A 17500-nucleotide genomic window follows, 5' to 3' on the forward strand; every position below is an offset into this window, starting at 1 on the left:
CATATAACATGGACACATATAATATAACAGCCTATAACATGGACACATATAATATAACAGCATATAACATGGACACATATAATATAACAGCATATAACATGGACACATATAATATAACAGCATATAACATGGACACATATAATATAACAGCATATAACATGGACACATATAATATAACAGCCTATAACATGGACACATATAATATAACAGCATATAACATGGACACATATAATATAACAGCATATAACATGGACACATATAATATAGCAGCATATAACATGGACACATATAATATAACAGCATATAACATGGACACATATAATATAACAGCATATAACATGGACACATATAATATAACAGCATATAACATGGACACATATAATATAACAGCCTATAACATGGACACATATAATATAACAGCCTATAACATGGACACATATAATATAACAGCATATAACATGGACACATATAATATAACAGCATATAACATGGACACATATAATATAGCAGCCTATAACATGGACACATATAATATAACAGCATATAACATGGACACATATAATATAACAGCATATAACATGGACACATATAATATAACAGCATATAACATGGACACATATAATATAGCAGCATATAACATGGACACATATAATATAACAGCCTATAACATGGACACATATAATATAACAGCATATAACATGGACACATATAATATAACAGCATATAACATGGACACATATAATATAACAGCCTATAACATGGACACATATAATATAACAGCATATAACATGGACACATATAATATAACAGCATATAACATGGACACATATAATATAGCAGCATATAACATGGACACATATAATATAACAGCACATAACATGGACACATATAATATAACAGCATATAACATGGACACATATAATATAACAGCATATAACATGGACACATATAATATAACAGCATATAACATGGACACATATAATATAACAGCCTATAACATGGACACATATAATATAACAGCCTATAACATGGACACATATAATATAACAGCATATAACATGGACACATATAATATAACAGCCTATAACATGGACACATATAATATAACAGCATATAACATGGACACATATAATATAGCAGCATATAACATGGACACATATAATATAACAGCCTATAACATGGACACATATAATATAACAGCATATAACATGGACACATATAATATAACAGCATATAACATGGACACATATAATATAGCAGCATATAACATGGATACATATAATATAGCAGCATATAACATGGACACATATAATATAACAGCCTATAACATGGACACATATAATATAACAGCATATAACATGGACACATATAATATAACAGCATATAACATGGACACTGAATGCTTTGGGCAAACTAAACTTTTTCATTTCTGTAATCTCAAAACTTTTGGTCACGTTCATTTTCAATTGTTTAGGAGAGAAATATGATGACAATTCAAATGCCTTCCTTTACTTTTTAGTTTTTACAGTGTTTTAAGCCTTTATAACATATAGTAATGACAAATACTTGAAAAAAAGAGCAAAATAACTTTGCTTTCAAATAAGACAAAAAGCACCAGGCGGACTGTCGTCATTACAGAAACGGCTGTCTTGGGCTGGTCCTGGGCAGCAGGTGTTCCGGTGTAACCGGTGACCTGAAGCGTCTGTGGCTAACATACATGACGCTGCTCTGCTGTGTGTTCCTTGTAGTCGTTCTCTGATTTTCCGGCCTGGTGGCGGACTCAGCAGCCTTTCAGAGTTTCCTTTTTTTTAAGAGTTTTCTGGGTTCTCGTCTCTCGTCCACCACACAGCTGACCTTCCTCCACATTCCTGAGCAGCTCGGGGGAAGTGCAGGTGCCAGTCCACCGTCTCCGTAAAGCTGCCGTCGCTTTCTCTGCGTCCACTTTCACCCCCGTCCTCTCCCTTTTTCTCGGGCTCTGTCATTTGGGTGGGTTTCCCTCACAGCAGGCCTTTTGCTTCCCGACGCACTTCTTTAGAAACGGAGGGAACGTTAGCTTTTGATTAGACAGCGTGCATTTTTCTTGCTGGAATAAAGGAGCTCTTGTCCGCTCGCTGCCATGCGTTTACCGTGATAATTGGTTTCAGCGCACACCCAGCTGAGAAAATTACCCGAAGAAAAAAAAACACGTTGCAATCTCACGACCCTTTTTCTTTCTTTCTTTCTTTTTTGCAGATGCAAATGTTTTTTCTTACACGTGTAGCTTTCTGATTTTATGAGAATCTGCTGTGCACCTCTTACTGTGTGTGTGTGTGTGTGTGTGTGTGTGTGTGTGTGTGCAGGTTGTGCGAGCCCCGAGGAGCTGACCACGGAGCGAGTCCATTCGGCCGTGGGCGACATGTTCGAGACCCTCCGAGGTTTGAGCCACAGCAGAGACCACCTGAAGCAGCTGCGCTCCGTCTACACGGCGAGCGACGGAGTCCACCAGGTCTGAGACGCACAAACACACACCGTCAACACACACCGTCAACACACACCGTCAACACACACCGTCAACACACACCGTCAACATCACAGCGCACACACACAAGTCCAATATATATTTGTGTGTTTCTGTCGGTGTTTACCAGGCGGCAACCTCCAGTTCTGAAGAGTGAAGTCAATGCTTCATGTGTTAAAGCTGCATTCTTTCTCCTGACCACCAGGGGGCGACTCCTCTGGTTGTATAGAAGTCTATGCTTTATGTGTTAAAGCTATTCTTTCTCCTGACCACCAGGGGGCGACTCCTCTGGTTGTATAGAAGTCTATGCTTCATGTGTTAAAGCTGCATTCTTTCTCCTGACCACCAGGGGGCGACTCCTCTGGTTGTATAGAAGTCTATGCTTCATGTGTTAAAGCTATTCTTTCTCCTGACCACCAGGGGGCGACTCCTCTGGTTGTATAGAAGTCTATGCTTCATGTGTTAAAGCTATTCTCTCTCTCCTGACCACCAGGGGGCGACTCCTCTGGTTGTATAGAAGTCTATGCTTCATGTGTAAAAGCTATTCTCTCTCTCCTGACCACCAGGGGGCGACTCCTCTGGTTGTATAGAAGTCTATGCTTCATGTGTTAAAGCTGCATTCTCTCTCCTGACCACCAGGGGGCGACTCCTCTGGTTGTATAGAAGTCTATATAAATGACTCTACTTGACTCTAAATTATGGTCATTTAGAGTCAAACAGACCATAATGAATGCTGCAGAAATGTTGCTAGTAGTTTGATTAGCTTCCTGCTAATTAATCACACAAATAGCTAAACTATGAGAGGGATTGAGAGAGAAATGTTGCTGATAAACTAAAGTATTCAGAAGAAGGATCGGCGTGTGTTGTTGTTGCAGTGACGTCCAGCAGCTGTGACCTTGAGTGACCTTGTCCGTCTCCAGCTTGCGTCTCGGTTCACCGTGAGAGTCGGTTTCTCAGAGTTTATGTAACTCGGGCAGCAGATCGGCTCTCTTTTTATTCAGAGATGTTTAGGTCAGGGACATGAAGGCCAGTTCAAGACTTTGTTCTTTATACATGAGGACATGAAAAAAAACTCGAAATGAGCTCGAACAAAAGCTTCGCAGCAGCGAGGACATCTGTGTTCTTCGCTCTATACAATATATTGATCGAGGCTTTTTTATTTCTTCAGCTCTTACGCAACCAATTATCCCATCACAAAGCCGGCTGGAGCTCGAGCGCTGAGATGAAATGTTTGAGATGTAATGAGAACATTTCATCCATTTTCATATGTTTTTTTATTTTTTAGCCACATATTTTGTATTTGTAGAATATTTTCTAAGTACGTTTTTTTTTGCATCAAGCTTCTCATCTAACTCTCACAAGGAAAGGGACAAAGCTTCTTTCCCAAAATGTTAAACTCTATCTCTCTTGAGGTCATAAATGCATTAAAGTGACTTTTCTACGGAGCCGCAGAAGGAAAAGTGAAATCAAAAGGTTTTAACGTCATTGGTCCTCAATGTCTCCGATAGAAAACTCCAGATGCACCAAACGTTCTTAATGCTGATTGAAGAATCCCACTTGATCATAGATTACAAGGGCGTGGCCAATTGTTTATGTAATCATAGGCCACGCCCCCTAAGCACTATAAAAAGGCAGGTGTTGGGCAAATACTCTAGCACATGCACAAGAATTGGAGAAATACCAGCAAAAACTAAAATGCTGAAAGAAGAAGAACTTTAGTGAAATAAAGGTTCTGTTAAATAAACTTAAACAAACATGATTTTGTCCGTTCTGCGTCACAGGAAGCCAAACGCAACCAACATCCAAGTGTTCAGTCTCATTCAATCATCATAATTACTGTAATAACTCTAAAAGAAATTCCGGCTTTTGTCCGACACCCAAATCAGATTGTTTTTTTCGCGTAAATTTTGAAATATGTAGGTTTAGCACCTCTTTTCCCGACGCAATAAAGACAAATAACGAGAAAAATTATAATAATAAACATTGGAATAACAATAGGTCCTCCGCTCTGACTCCGTCAGTGCTCTGGCCCTGATAATATGATTTTGTTTTGTTTTGTTCCGTGAATTTAAAACTTGTGATTCCTCGTTTTCCTTCAGCCGGCCATTTTTTTTTAAAGGTGCAGTGTGTTGAATCTGGCGACACCTGAGGCCGCAGATTGCAACCGACTGAAACTTCTCCTGTTTACCGTGTGGAAAACTATGGTGGCTCTTCATAAACTAACTAACAAAATGGTATTCGTTAGTTAAAAGCTAAATTATGAAGTGAACTTAAGTTAGTGATTTTGTTTCGCAGCAACACAACGAATGTGAACTAAAAAAGATGACTAATTATGTTTCAAATGATGTTACATGGACTTAAAGAATATATTTACAACTGTCCTTTCAACATAAATACATCTTAGCAGTACAATTATCAATTAATCAATTAATTTTGTATTTAATTTTAGTTTCAACAGGTTGCCAAGAAAGAAGAACACAGAAACCACCGGTAACGAGCAGAACGAGAGAAGCAGATTTTGTTCTTGTTTCTCTTAATGTGACCTAATGTGTCTGTTTCTGCTGAGAGGCGACAGAACTGTCTGTGCTTGTTCCCGCCGCCTTATGAAAATGATTTAATACAAAAAGAAGGACAGCATGATATCTGCCAGGCTACCGGCTGTTCTTGAGAAAACAAACACATATAAACCAATACCTGTGGGTCGAGGTGTCTTGCTCTCCTTCAGGTTTTCCTTGAAGAGCGGAGCTCTCTCCTCTGGGAACCGACTTCATTGAGAGGTTTTTACTTTTTTTATTTATGTAAATCATGTAAATTGCAGATTTTTGCCGGAAACAAGACTCTGCAAAGCCTTTTTGTCTGAAGATTATCAATTATCTCCAATAATTCAGCCTTTACCGTTCATTTAAATGCAACACTATATTGACATGACTCAAATTTATTCCCGTCATGATTAATCCGATAAGCAACAATAACAAATTAGATAAAATTAGAGTCGCCTCCTGGTGGTCAGTAGAGATAATGCAGCTTGAACACATGAAGCATAGACTTCTATACAACCAGAGGAGTCGAACCCCGGGTCGTCAGGAGAGATAATACAGCTTTAACACATGCAGTATAGACTTCTATACAACCAGAGGAGTCGCCCCATGGTGGTCAGTAGAGAGAATGCAGCTTTAACACATGAAGCATAGACTTCTATACAACCAGAGGGTGATAAGTGTGTTTATGTTTGTGTGGGAGAGGGATTTTTATTAAACCCAGACTCTTACTCACTCACTTAAACTAATTAAACTAACTAAAAACTAATATGAAAAAAAGAAAAGAGCAAAAGTGTTTATCTCTGTAGAGAAGAACATCACAGTTCCTCCCATGTCTCCGTCATAATCAATCCCATGAGCAGCACTTCAGTGCCTTCACTGTCTCACGTGAGCTCGCTGCAGGAGAAGAAGCTCAGTTCATTTCCCACTGAGAGAAACTGCAGAACTTCCTGGAAACATCGAGCGCATCGATGGAGGCAGAGCGTCGGAGCCGAAACAGCCGGACTCTGAAGCTCTCTATTGACCTCGGCGGAGGGGGCGGGGCTTAAGTAAATACCTCATCCTCATCGACACGGAGCAGCAAAACTATATAATGTACTCCTTATAACACACTCGTCAACGTTGACTTGTTATGCTGCGTTAGTTTCATATTTAAAGGAAATACAAGGAATTTGTTGTGTTGGGTCTGGTGCCCCCTGTGGACTAAAGAGGTAGTGTTGGGTCTGGCGCCCCCTGTGGACTAAAGAGGTAGTGTTGGGTCTGGCGCCCCCTGTGGACTAAAGAGGTAGTGTTGTGTCTGGCGCCCCCTGTGGACTAAAGAGGTAGTGTTGGTTCTGTCGCCCCCTATGGACTAAAGAGGTAGTGTTGTGTCTGGCGCCCCCTGTGGACTAAAGAGGTAGTGTTGTGTCTGGCGCCCCCTGTGGACTAAAGAGGTAGTGTTGGTTCTGTCGCCCCCTATGGACTAAAGAGGTAGTGTTGTGTCTGGCGCCCCCTGTGGACTAAAGAGGTAGTGTTGTGTCTGGCGCCCCCTGTGGACTAAAGAGGTAGTGTTGTGTCTGGCGCCCCCTGTGGACTAAAGAGGTAGTGTTGGTTCTGTCGCCCCCTATGGACTAAAGAGGTAGTGTTGTGTCTGGCGCCCCCTGTGGACTAAAGAGGTAGTGTTGTGTCTGGCGCCCCCTGTGGACTAAAGAGGTAGTGTCTCTGAGCACCAGGGTTCCTTTAGAAAACTGCAGGTGAAGCTGAACTTTAAGTAACTTTAAAGAGTAACTTAACTTTAACGTTGATGTATTCATCACGTATTTTTTGTATTTAAAACCCTTTCAGTTGCTTTTGCAACCCAAATGTTGATTTATTTAATACGTAACTTCCACAGAGCAGCTCATTTCATCCTTTTGAAAAAGGAATAATCCAATTTTTTTATTTATTTTTTCCCGGGTTAGTGATTCCTCCCCTGGAGGCTTGTTGTGACGGTGAGGTGTACAGTACACAAGATGAACAGGATTTAGCACTCTGTGTCATTTTTATTTTTAGGCGTTTAAATGAGATGCATCGTACAACTACATTATAATTCCGACCACATCGCCTCAAAGACATTCCAGTCCGTTCTGTTCTCTGCTCCGCGTGTTGTTTTGGGAACATTAATCTGTTTCTACGCCAAGAAAACCTGTGGGGAAACTGATCCGTGTGTGTGTGTGTGTGTGTGTGTGTGTGTGTACAGACGAGAATATTTAAGCTCTGGCATTATCAGATAACTCTAATACTGTTTTCATCGTGTGGGTGTCTAATTACTTTGAGCTTTTTTTTGGAGGGGATAGCAGATGTACAACAGCGTGTGTGTGCGTGACCGTGGGCTGGATTTGGTCGTGTTTACGCCCGCGGTTGTGTGTGTGTGTGTGCGTGTGTGTGTGAGCGTGTTACTTAGCCGGAGGTGAATCATTATTTTGTTTACTCCCAGCTCAGGCTGACCTGCTCATCAATTAAAGGGACGTCGGTACAGAAACAAATGTCAGTTTATATAATTCAGGATTTTAAACAACGTGGCCTGCAGGACTCCTCTGGGACTGGAGGAGGAGGATACACACAGGTGGGCGGGAACACCTGTGTGTGTGTGTGTGTGTGTGTGTGTGTGTGTGTGTGTGTGTGTGTGTGTGTGTGTGTGTGTGTGTGTGTGTGCGTGATGCTTGAATCAACACTTGGGTAGATGGATTCCAGATGTTCCATTCCTAGGAAGAAGAAACAGAATAAAGTTTTGTTCCAGAACCGGCTCACTTTCAGACGTGTCACCAGATCTCCTGAACTGGAAGATGAGTTTTTCTATTTTAAGACTTCTCGGCACTCAAATAAAGCCGTGCCAAGTCTTATCAGGGCCGTTATTGTGTTCTCCGGGACAGCAGACTTCACTCCCGTGGAGGAAGAGGAGAAAGGAAAAAAAGAAAAGATAAAAAAATGCCTTGAATTCTTGCTAGGCGAGCGGAGAAGACTATAAATGGTTCATTCTGTCTCGGGTAGCCAGGCAGAAAGAAAGAAGAAGAAAAACAGCTGAGTCGCTGTTTTTAGGAATATCAGAAGCCGCTCATCCTCTTCAAGGACTCTGGCTGAGACCACCGAGGTGGAGGTGGACCGCAGAACCAGTGGCTCCTCCCCCTTTCTGCAGGAACACTGACAACATGTCAACTTCCTGCAGCATCACGTCTCCATATATATATATATATATATATATATATATATATATATATATATATATATATATATATATGCGTGTATATGTATATTTGTATATATATATATATATATATATATATATGCGTGTATATGTATATTTGTATATGTGTAATTTAATTTCTATTGCAGTTAAACAATAGACCTACAGAAAGAAAACGAAGCTGATGGAAAGTATTTACTTGTAATGAGGGGAACATACATGTTTTGTGAGCCTCTTGGTGGAAAAGCCCCAAAAGATCATTTGGGTGCAGCATCTGGGGAGCATGAACGTCTCCATAGAGTTTAATGGGAACCCATAAAAACAGCTGTTGAGATAATTTAACATTTCTGAGTGTCAGAGTATCGTGTTAAAAGGATATTTTTATCGGTGCCGTTGAGAGGAAGAGGTTTGGAGCAGCTCTTCATCCTGAAGTGACTCGTGAGTCAGCGCTCTCGTTGGGCCCACCGGCGCTTTTTACAGCTCTCACGCCCACGGCCCGCTAGACGAGGCCGGTTGGGTCCAGACTGTTCACACTTCTATATTTAGGAACAACAACAGCGATTGTCAATCAAGGGTTTTGTTTTGTGTTTTCTCTTCAGGCGACGTATCGGCCGTTCCTGCGGCAGATCCTGGAGGAGGTCTTCAACCCGGCCCGGCCCGAGTGCCCCGACATCGAGCACACGTCCGGAGGCCTCACCGACCTGCTGAAGACCGGCTTCAGCATGTTCATGAAGGTCAGTCGGCTCCGTCCACCTCCACAATGTTGCAGAGTCAGCGCCACAAAACACCATGGGCCCCACAAAACACCGTGGGCCCCACAAAACACCGTGGGCCCCACAAAACACAACGTAGGCCCCACAAAACACAACTTGGGCCCCACAAAGCACAACGTAGGCCCCACAAAACACAACTTGGGTCCCACAAAACACAACGACAACGTAGTCGTTGTCGTGTCACCCATTGGTTTGTGGACTGTCGTTTTGAAGCCACGAATTCGGAATCCTGCCCGCCGCCATCTTGTTTTTTTGTTTTTTTTGAGTGACCATATATTTACAATCTGGAGAAAGAAGTAGAGTCGTTTTCTATAGACTTCTATACAACCAGAGGAGTTGCCCCCCGGTGGTCAGGAGAGAGAATGCAGTTTTAACACATGAAGCATAGACTTCTATACAACCAGAGGAGTCACCCCCCGGTGGTCAGGAGAGAGAATGCAGCTTTAACACATGAAGCATTGACTTCTATCCACAGAAGGAAATCTTAACAATATTTTTGTTAATAAGAAACCATGAAGCATCAGTGGTATAAAGTTGGTATAATTTTTGGGGGATTATAAATACAAAGCGCTGATCATCTGAATCGTTAAAGGTTTGACTTATTACTATTCAACATCAAACAATCTCAAATTGGGCTAATGAGTCAATTCAGTTCAATTTATTTTAATTGATGACATTTAGATTGTTGATACTTTCTAAAGTGTAACTGCAAATCAAATGTAAATTTTAATCAAACTGATTTGCTTAACGATAATCAATTGCATTTAAACATGACACGGCTTCAGAAAGTCTGAAGGCGTAATCCTCAGATGACACCGGCTCGGTGCCTAATTTCACCTTTAATAAGAAATTCAAGATTTTGCAGAGATTGAGAAATTGTTGGCAGGAATTAGACCCTTTGACTTAAGGGTCATTAATTCTTTCTTTCACAGCTTATTGTTTTCCTTGTTTTGAAAGCGTCAGCAGAAGACCAGCTTATAATAGTATATTTTAACATCTGGGCCTGTTTAAAGTGATAATTACCCCATGGAGAGTGGGCGTGGCCTGGTTTCTACTTGGCCCACGAAGCTCCAAGTCAGACGGACTAAATCTATAAACCTTTCCAACAGGAGCACGCCCTTCACGCTATAAAACAACCCAATAAAACCGCTATTTATACCACAGAGCCAGAGTGAACAGTGTGCCGTTGAACTGGACGCTTCAGTCTGAGCCCTTCACCGGCAGAGAGCTCCTTCACTGCTGACGCCAACTCAACAAGGACAACGCTGAGGTGTCGGATTTTACTGAATATTGGTGAACATTGATTGTGGGTAAAACGTTATTGGTTGACGTTAAACGGGGTAATTAATCCCAGATCCACAACGAATCAGAATGCAAAGCTTCAATATATCTGCATCAAAGTAGATTAAAATGTCGGTTAAATACAATATCGCAACCCAAAAAGAGTTCAGTGACGGGAAGTAGATCCTCCCTCCTCTCTCACGGCGATGGCAATCAAATATTTCCACATTAAATTAGCAGATAATATGAGTGAGCATGAAATACATAAAGCATGAAATGCATTTCATGCTTTATCTATTTTATGCTTTATCTTTTGTATGCTTTATCTATTTCATGCATAAATCATGAAATAGATAATGCATAACATAGATAATGCATGAAATAGATTAAGCATAAAATTGATGATGCATAATAGGTAATGCATGAACTATATGAAGCATAACATACATAAAGCATGCACTATATAAAGCATAACATACATAAAGCATAAAATAGATAAAGCATGCACTATATAAAGCATAACATACATAAAGCATAAAATAGATAAAGCATAACATACATAAAGCATAAAATAGATAAAGCATAACATACATAAAGCATGCACTATGTAAAGCATAACATAGGTGAAGCATACAATGAGAGCTCGTTTGTTTGCATTGTTTTCTGCACACACAGCATAAGCCCCTCCCCCCCATGTGGCCGTGCACATGGCTCACACTGCACAGCGAACACACGGAGTCAACGTGTGTGTGGAGACGCAACACACTCCTCCAGCAGAACACACCGTTTATCCTTTTCAACACATGTTGAATCATCCTCGACATGCGGCGCCTCAGCCTGCTGGGGCTTCACGTGTTCAGCCTCTCTCTCCCTCTCTCTCTCTGATTGCTCGGCCAGCCTTCACACTCGCTGTAAGTGTGGCAGCCAATAGCAGCGACAGCAGACCTCACCGTGCTGTTGGGCCGCGCGCGTGCAGCCTGGAGCGTGGTGGGGTTTTGGGGATGGTTTTGCCGCACGTGTCCTCGTCCAGGAGGTTTTTGTTTTGGACTCACAGAGGCCCCGATCCCGGAGGCGTGGCCTATGATATCACGTGTTACGGTGAAAGAAAGATGGTTGTTTATCACCCAAAAAAAACGATCGATGGTCGGAAAACCGGATCAACATCTCGGAGACACAGCAGCTCCTCGGGCGCTCGTCAATTTAGAGATTTTGCTCGTCCACAACGCGTCTGTAGATTCTCCTAAATTCACCAAAAGTTAGCACTATAATGCCTCATTTGTAGACGTGCAACACAATAAATCCTCCTCTTAGTGTCAGTGGTGAAGTGGTGAAGTTTCATGGTGATGAGTTCATGTGTTGACCCTCTTCACCTGCAGAGTCTTCATCATGATGTCATAACTAAACTTCTCTTTAAAGGACGTTTTCTCTCCATGAGTTTGTTCTCAGACTCTGATCCAGAAATCTCTCTTCAGCAGCTCTGACATCACCAAACTTCACTCTTTCATTCCTACATATATTCTGAGGGTTTATGCAGAGGGGGTTGTTCACAACGCATTCATAACTTCATTTATCTAAAAAAAAAAACATGGAGGAAATCTGTCTGTTTTATCCAATGTTTTTTCTGCAAATGTATTAAAATGAGCACATTATAAATATAATGTGCTCATTTTAATATTATATTATGTAAATACATATATATATATATATTTATATATATTTATAGCATAATGTTTCAGAATAATTGTCTTATTGTCACTAATCAACTGCTGAAGTTTCGTGGTGATGTCTGTTTTTTGTGTCTAAATAAACTGACCAATCACGTCGTCCCGTCTGCAGGTGAGTCGTCCGCATCCCGGCGACAACCCTCTGCTGCTCCTCTTCCTGGTGGGCGGAGTCACGCCTTCAGAGCTCCGCCTCATCAGAGAGGTCGTCACGGCGCACAAACCGGGCACTCAGGTGAGGAGATGACGGGCCGTTCCCTTTCACAATAAAAGCCCTGGACATGCACACTGGACTGTTTAGCTTCAGGTCCTCGACTTCCTCTCAGGCGGCCATTTCTCATTCATCACAACCTCCGCTGGCGACCGTCGAAAATGTGCTTCAGGCGTTAAATTCTCGGCTCACGGGCGGACATGTTATGGGATGCATCCGTTTAAACCACTTTGCAGATTGCGTCAATATTTACTTCAAAAAACGTGAATTAAATTTAACAGAAATTATTTGTATTGAGCCCAAAAGCACAAATTTAAATAAATAAATATAGTAACAATAATGAATAAATATACAAATGTGTAAATATATATAAATTGATAAATACATACAGAAATATTGTTTTTATTTTACGATAATATATTTCATGCCTCATGTAATTAATTTGTATTTAATTTAGAGTTTAAAACATAAAATGACTTATTTAGCGTTTAACAAGGTGCTTCCATGACGACCTGTGGATTGTCCTCTAGGAATAAGAAGTACTTCCTCTGGCCAGTGTGTGTCTTTGTGTGTCTTTATGTGTAAGTACTGCTTGTATATGAGCGCTAACAGAACCATACAATACGCTCACACAGTTACATGAGTTACTTTAAGGCCCTTCTGGGGACGAGCATTGGAAATTAGCTTAAATAAATTGTTGTGGTGATTGTTGTGTACACACATCCGTCCCCCACAGTAAACACATCGTACGCGGTGACTCGGTTCAACGTTTCGTGGAAAGCGTTCGCGCTCTTCTTAGAAAATGCAAAGAAAAAAAAACGCAGCGGACGACAAACAGAAGATGAATAAACTAATCAATACTCCGCACGGTCGGCGTTGGAGGAAGAGGAGGACGAGGAGGAAGAGGCCGCGTGTCGCCCCTGAGCGAACGCACATTAGCGGTGACCTACATGCGCAGCTGGCGCCGCCGATCAGGTGCGGAGGAGCAGAGCGTCGTGGTTAACGCGCCGGCGGCTTCCGAGAGACGCCCGGCCGTTATTCGTTTTTGATTTTAAGTGCCAATTACATATTCGGTCCACACTGACTTGCAAAACATGCAGACGGACGTGTTTTCTCTCTGTGAGAGGAGGAGGAGGAGGAGGAGGAGGAGGAGGAGGAAGAGGAGGAGGAGGAGGAGGAGGAGGGATCAGAGTGATGTGGGTTTGTCTTAATAAAAGGCTTTTAGGAAGGAGGCCACGGGCAATGAAAGGCCTGGAGGGATCAAAGCCTCCCATCTGTAATCAGGGAAAACTGCATGAAGACCACACGCACTCTGACCTGAGCGCGCACACGCACACACACCGTGCACACGCACACACACCGTGCACACGCACACACACCGTGCACACGTGTGTGCGTGCACGGTGTGTGTGTGCGTGTGCACAAACCGCCAAAGCTTCCGTGTTGAAGCGCACTCGGCCGCTGCAAACATCCTCAGAGGTTTAAAGCAACACTGAGCTTCTCTGTGACGCAACATCCTGCGAGAGGTCGGAAAAGCTGCCGCCAAGGTCGCTTGAAGGTCGACACCCCACCACCCCCGCATTCTTTCCCGGGGGTCACATGAATAATGCGAACACTGTTTGGGGGATAAAAACCACTGAATGGGTTAGTTTAAGGTTTTAACCCCCCTGCTCCTATTATCAGACAAAAAACAACAACATCTTATCTCCGGAACCACGTCGTTGTTTAACTTTAAATTACTACAATACGCAACGCTTGTGAAGAGACATCTGGTGTAAAACATTAATCAAGTAACCGTTAAGTTTAAGTATTTACGTAAACTCCATTTTTGAACCGAGCGACACCGTTTTTTGACTGAAACTCCTTTGAACACCCAAATGTTGTGTTCTATTATGATTTATGTTGCAGATTCTGATTCTTTAGGTCCTACTCTTTCCAAAAAGGTGTGTTATTAGTATGTGTGCTGTTGTTAGGGCTCCATAATACAGTTTGAACAACTCAGTGAGGCATTTTTGGGAAATCTTGCTCATAGTTGTGATAACATATCTTTTAAAAGTACAATAGTACATACAATAACCACAAGTATTGGAATTAATTTGGGGTTCCTACGACGACTCAAAAAAAAACAGTTTCCAGGTGAAATCACGGTTTTTGTCAGTGGAGTCCGGTGTCTTTGAAGAGAGACGGAACCGACGGTACGTCGCTCCGCCCGCTTTGTTACGACTCGCTCGGCTGTAAAAACTCTCGGAAACTTGCCAAGTGAACTTTTTTAAATATTTTTTTTGCAAAAAAAAACAACTTTTTGCTCTAGAACGCTCGACCGCTGAGCCGAAACCAGCAGGTGAACAACGGGAGCTCGCTGGAAGTGAATAAATGAAACCCGGCGCCGCCTGACTCACGCTCCTCGTGACTCAGCCGAGGAACCCGGTGACCCACTTTAACCCCGGTGCACGTGTTCTTTGTGCTGCAGGTGCTGGTTCTGTCCACCAGGCTGCTGCGGCCCACGGACGTCCCCGAGCTGCTCTTCAGCGCCCAGAGGCTGCAGCCGGGCGCCGCCTGAAGGACGCCGCCGCCGCCGGGCGGAGGAGGACGCACGTGGACGGGAGGGAGGGAGGGAAGGAAGGGAAGAGGAGACACGTGCGGCGCCGAGCGCCTCGACGCCTCGCCGGGCCGAGAGCCCAGAGAAACATTCCCATCCTGAACGTGTTTGATGTGCGAGGTAGAACCGGAAAAGAACTGAAATCTGTCAAAAAGAAACAATAAAAGTGTTAAGAGCAGGCTTTGTGTGTGTGTGTGTGTGTGTGTGTGTGTGAATACACACTCTCTGTTAGCGTCCGTTCTCACCTCCCACAGCGACAGAGCAGAATAACTAATGGGTCCTTTCACACCGTCTTCTGAGGCCGAGCGTTTGCTCTCAACCTGTAGCTCCTTCCTCCTTCCCTCCTCTTCCTCCCTCCATCCCTCCTCTCCCATGTGGGCCGCTAATATCCACTGATTACATTCTGGATTTACGGGGCTGGCCGGGTTCGAATCCCCGATCCGGGGCCCGTCTCTCTGGGTTGAGTTTGCACCAACCACCCCCGGTTCTCCGGGTTCCACCTCAGGTTAATTGGACTCTACACTGCCCGTAGGTGTGAATGGTTCTGTCTCTACATGAGACCTGAGGTGAACTGGCCACCCGTCCAGGTGACCCCGATGGGATCGGCTCCAGCGCCCCCGACCCTGAATAGGATAAGCGGTTCAGATGATGGAAGTTCTGGATTGTAAATAAACAGATATCTCTCACACACACACACACACACACACACACACACACACACACACACACATATTTGTTTCCTGCTCCTCCTCTGGGAGCCCCTGGTTTCTCAGAAGAGTCCCTTATTAAAAACTAACATGGACTCTTCAGGTCGTGTTACTTTCTTCCCCTCAGTCGTACAGAAGCGTTTCTAAAGAACCGGGTTCCCGCTTTGACGGGACGCCCCGTCACCGCGCATCGCTTTGTGTCACCCCGGCTCTCGAGAAGGAACGGGTTTTAAATGAAATTATAAAAACACTTGAAACGCTCTGGAAGCCTCAAAAGAAAAGACATTTGTGAGGGGGGATTTCCTCTCTGAAATCTGCTTTTAAAGGACATTTGAGTGATAAATTGTCATCTTATTGATTACATTATTATATATCTGTAATATCTTATAAACTACTTTATTACCTTTAAACAAACCTTGTAGAGACAGAAGTCAAGTATTATAAAGGTTATTATTATATAGGTTATAAAGAAGCAAAAGGTTGAATATCCTGTAAAATATTTTACTCACATGGAGATTTTAAAAACAAATTATCCATCTTTCAGACGGTCATGGAAAAGTCATGTAATTTTAAAATTGTTATTTCCAGGCCTAGAAAAGTACTTGCAAAAAATAAAATCCCAAAAGTTTAGTAAAAGTCATGTAAATGTGTTCATTTATGCTGAGTTGGTAATAATTAATGCTTTTAAAATAAAGACTCAAAATATAAGCAGGCATACATACATCTATATAAATGTTTATTCTTTTAATCAAACTATTGTGTCATTTAAGGTTTACTGTATGCTTTAAATACATTTACTCACTTTTTACACCCAGATTTCACTAAATTTGTCATGGAACTGGTTAGAAGTCATTGGTCAGAATGTGTATGAACTGATCTTTGTAAAAAGTGTGATCAGAAAATCTAGATACATTTATGAGTCACCATCTTGGATTACAGCCGTCGCCATGTTTTTTTTGGAACCAGTGAACAGGAAGTGACCTAAAGCGTCCCCTGCTTTATGGTCTGTTTGACTCTAAATGACCATCATGCGGTATTGAAGAAGACTGGAGACAAACTCATGTTTACAATGATCTGAGGTCTTATTGAAAAATGTTTGACTTGCAATAAATCTGCTGCACCGCATTAAAACGTGTCTGTTTTCTTATTTGTGATCGTCTGCATGTGAACTTCTGTCAAAAGCACCAAACACAACAACTGATGAACGGAAAACCAGAAACAAAAAGTTAAATTCATAATTGTTTTTATTTCATTGTGGACACAAGGTGAATTTATGACAAATAAACACGGCCCTTTTTTTCATAAAGTGCATCAGTGACAGTAAACCTTTAGCGCTACACAACGCTGCATCAGTCGGTTCTGATCCCAACACACACACACACACACACACCGGGCTGCACCGAGCCGCGGCGCCAGAGTCCAGCACCGTGACAGAACCCAAACGAGTCCCGGTTCTGCGGGTGGTTCCGTCCTCGTGACGAGCTCCTCTCTCCCCTCTCCTCTCGACAGGACGGACGCCCGCCGCCGCAGAGGGGCGTCGCCTCCATGAAGCTCCGCCTCCTCCAGCCGGATTGATCTCCGAGGACTTCAAAGCGTAGAAGCGGTTAATCTTCCGCCTCCGAAGGCTTTTTTCTTTTCTCGGCCGCTGTGGGCCACGGTTTGCGTTCATAAACCGAGTCGCCGCCTCACACCGAGGTGACGGTCCGCACTTTGGCCGACAGCGCCTGCTTGAAGCGCCGCTTCAGGTCCTGCATGTTGGGCGACTTGGGCCTGGGGATGAGCGGCGAGCGCCTCTTCTCCCCAGAGTTGGCGGCCGCCGCCGCCGGCTGCGGCGCCGGCGGCTGCTGCTTGGCCAGCGTGCAGCACAGCCGGTGGAAGGCCTCGTGCACCTGGCTGTAGTCCTCGCTGGCCGACACCTCGTAGAAGGAGCAGCCCAGCGCCGCCGCCAGCAGCGGGCCCTGCTGGGGGTCCA

At 43.2% G+C, this 17500-nt stretch overlaps 2 protein-coding genes across 2 annotated transcripts in view; one reads left to right on the forward strand and one right to left on the reverse strand.

Annotated features, from left to right (window-relative positions):
- The window catches only part of scfd2 (sec1 family domain containing 2), a gene marked incomplete at its 5' end in the record, with an annotated part of 98083 nt that extends 83260 nt beyond the window's left edge, over window positions 1-14823 (forward strand). The window contains 4 exons of the mRNA XM_079221359.1: window positions 2340-2485; window positions 8836-8970; window positions 12127-12246; window positions 14693-14823. Of these exons, the coding sequence (XP_079077485.1) occupies window positions 2340-2485; window positions 8836-8970; window positions 12127-12246; window positions 14693-14782 (491 nt within the window). The 3' untranslated portion in view covers window positions 14783-14823. The remainder of the gene's footprint in view (window positions 1-2339; window positions 2486-8835; window positions 8971-12126; window positions 12247-14692) is intronic.
- Window positions 14824-16821: 1998 nt separating this feature from the next.
- The window catches only part of rasl11b (RAS-like, family 11, member B), a gene marked incomplete at its 5' end in the record, with an annotated part of 1863 nt that continues 1184 nt past the window's right edge, over window positions 16822-17500 (reverse strand). Inside the window, one exon of the mRNA XM_079221322.1 lies at window positions 16822-17500. This exon is cut by the window's right edge and continues 208 nt beyond it. Coding sequence (XP_079077448.1) covers window positions 17214-17500 — 287 coding nt within the window. The 3' untranslated portion in view covers window positions 16822-17213.

The sequence above is a fragment of the Taurulus bubalis genome, assembly GCF_910589615.1.
Source record: "Taurulus bubalis genome assembly, chromosome: 7".
Lineage (NCBI taxonomy): Eukaryota > Metazoa > Chordata > Actinopteri > Perciformes > Cottidae > Taurulus > Taurulus bubalis.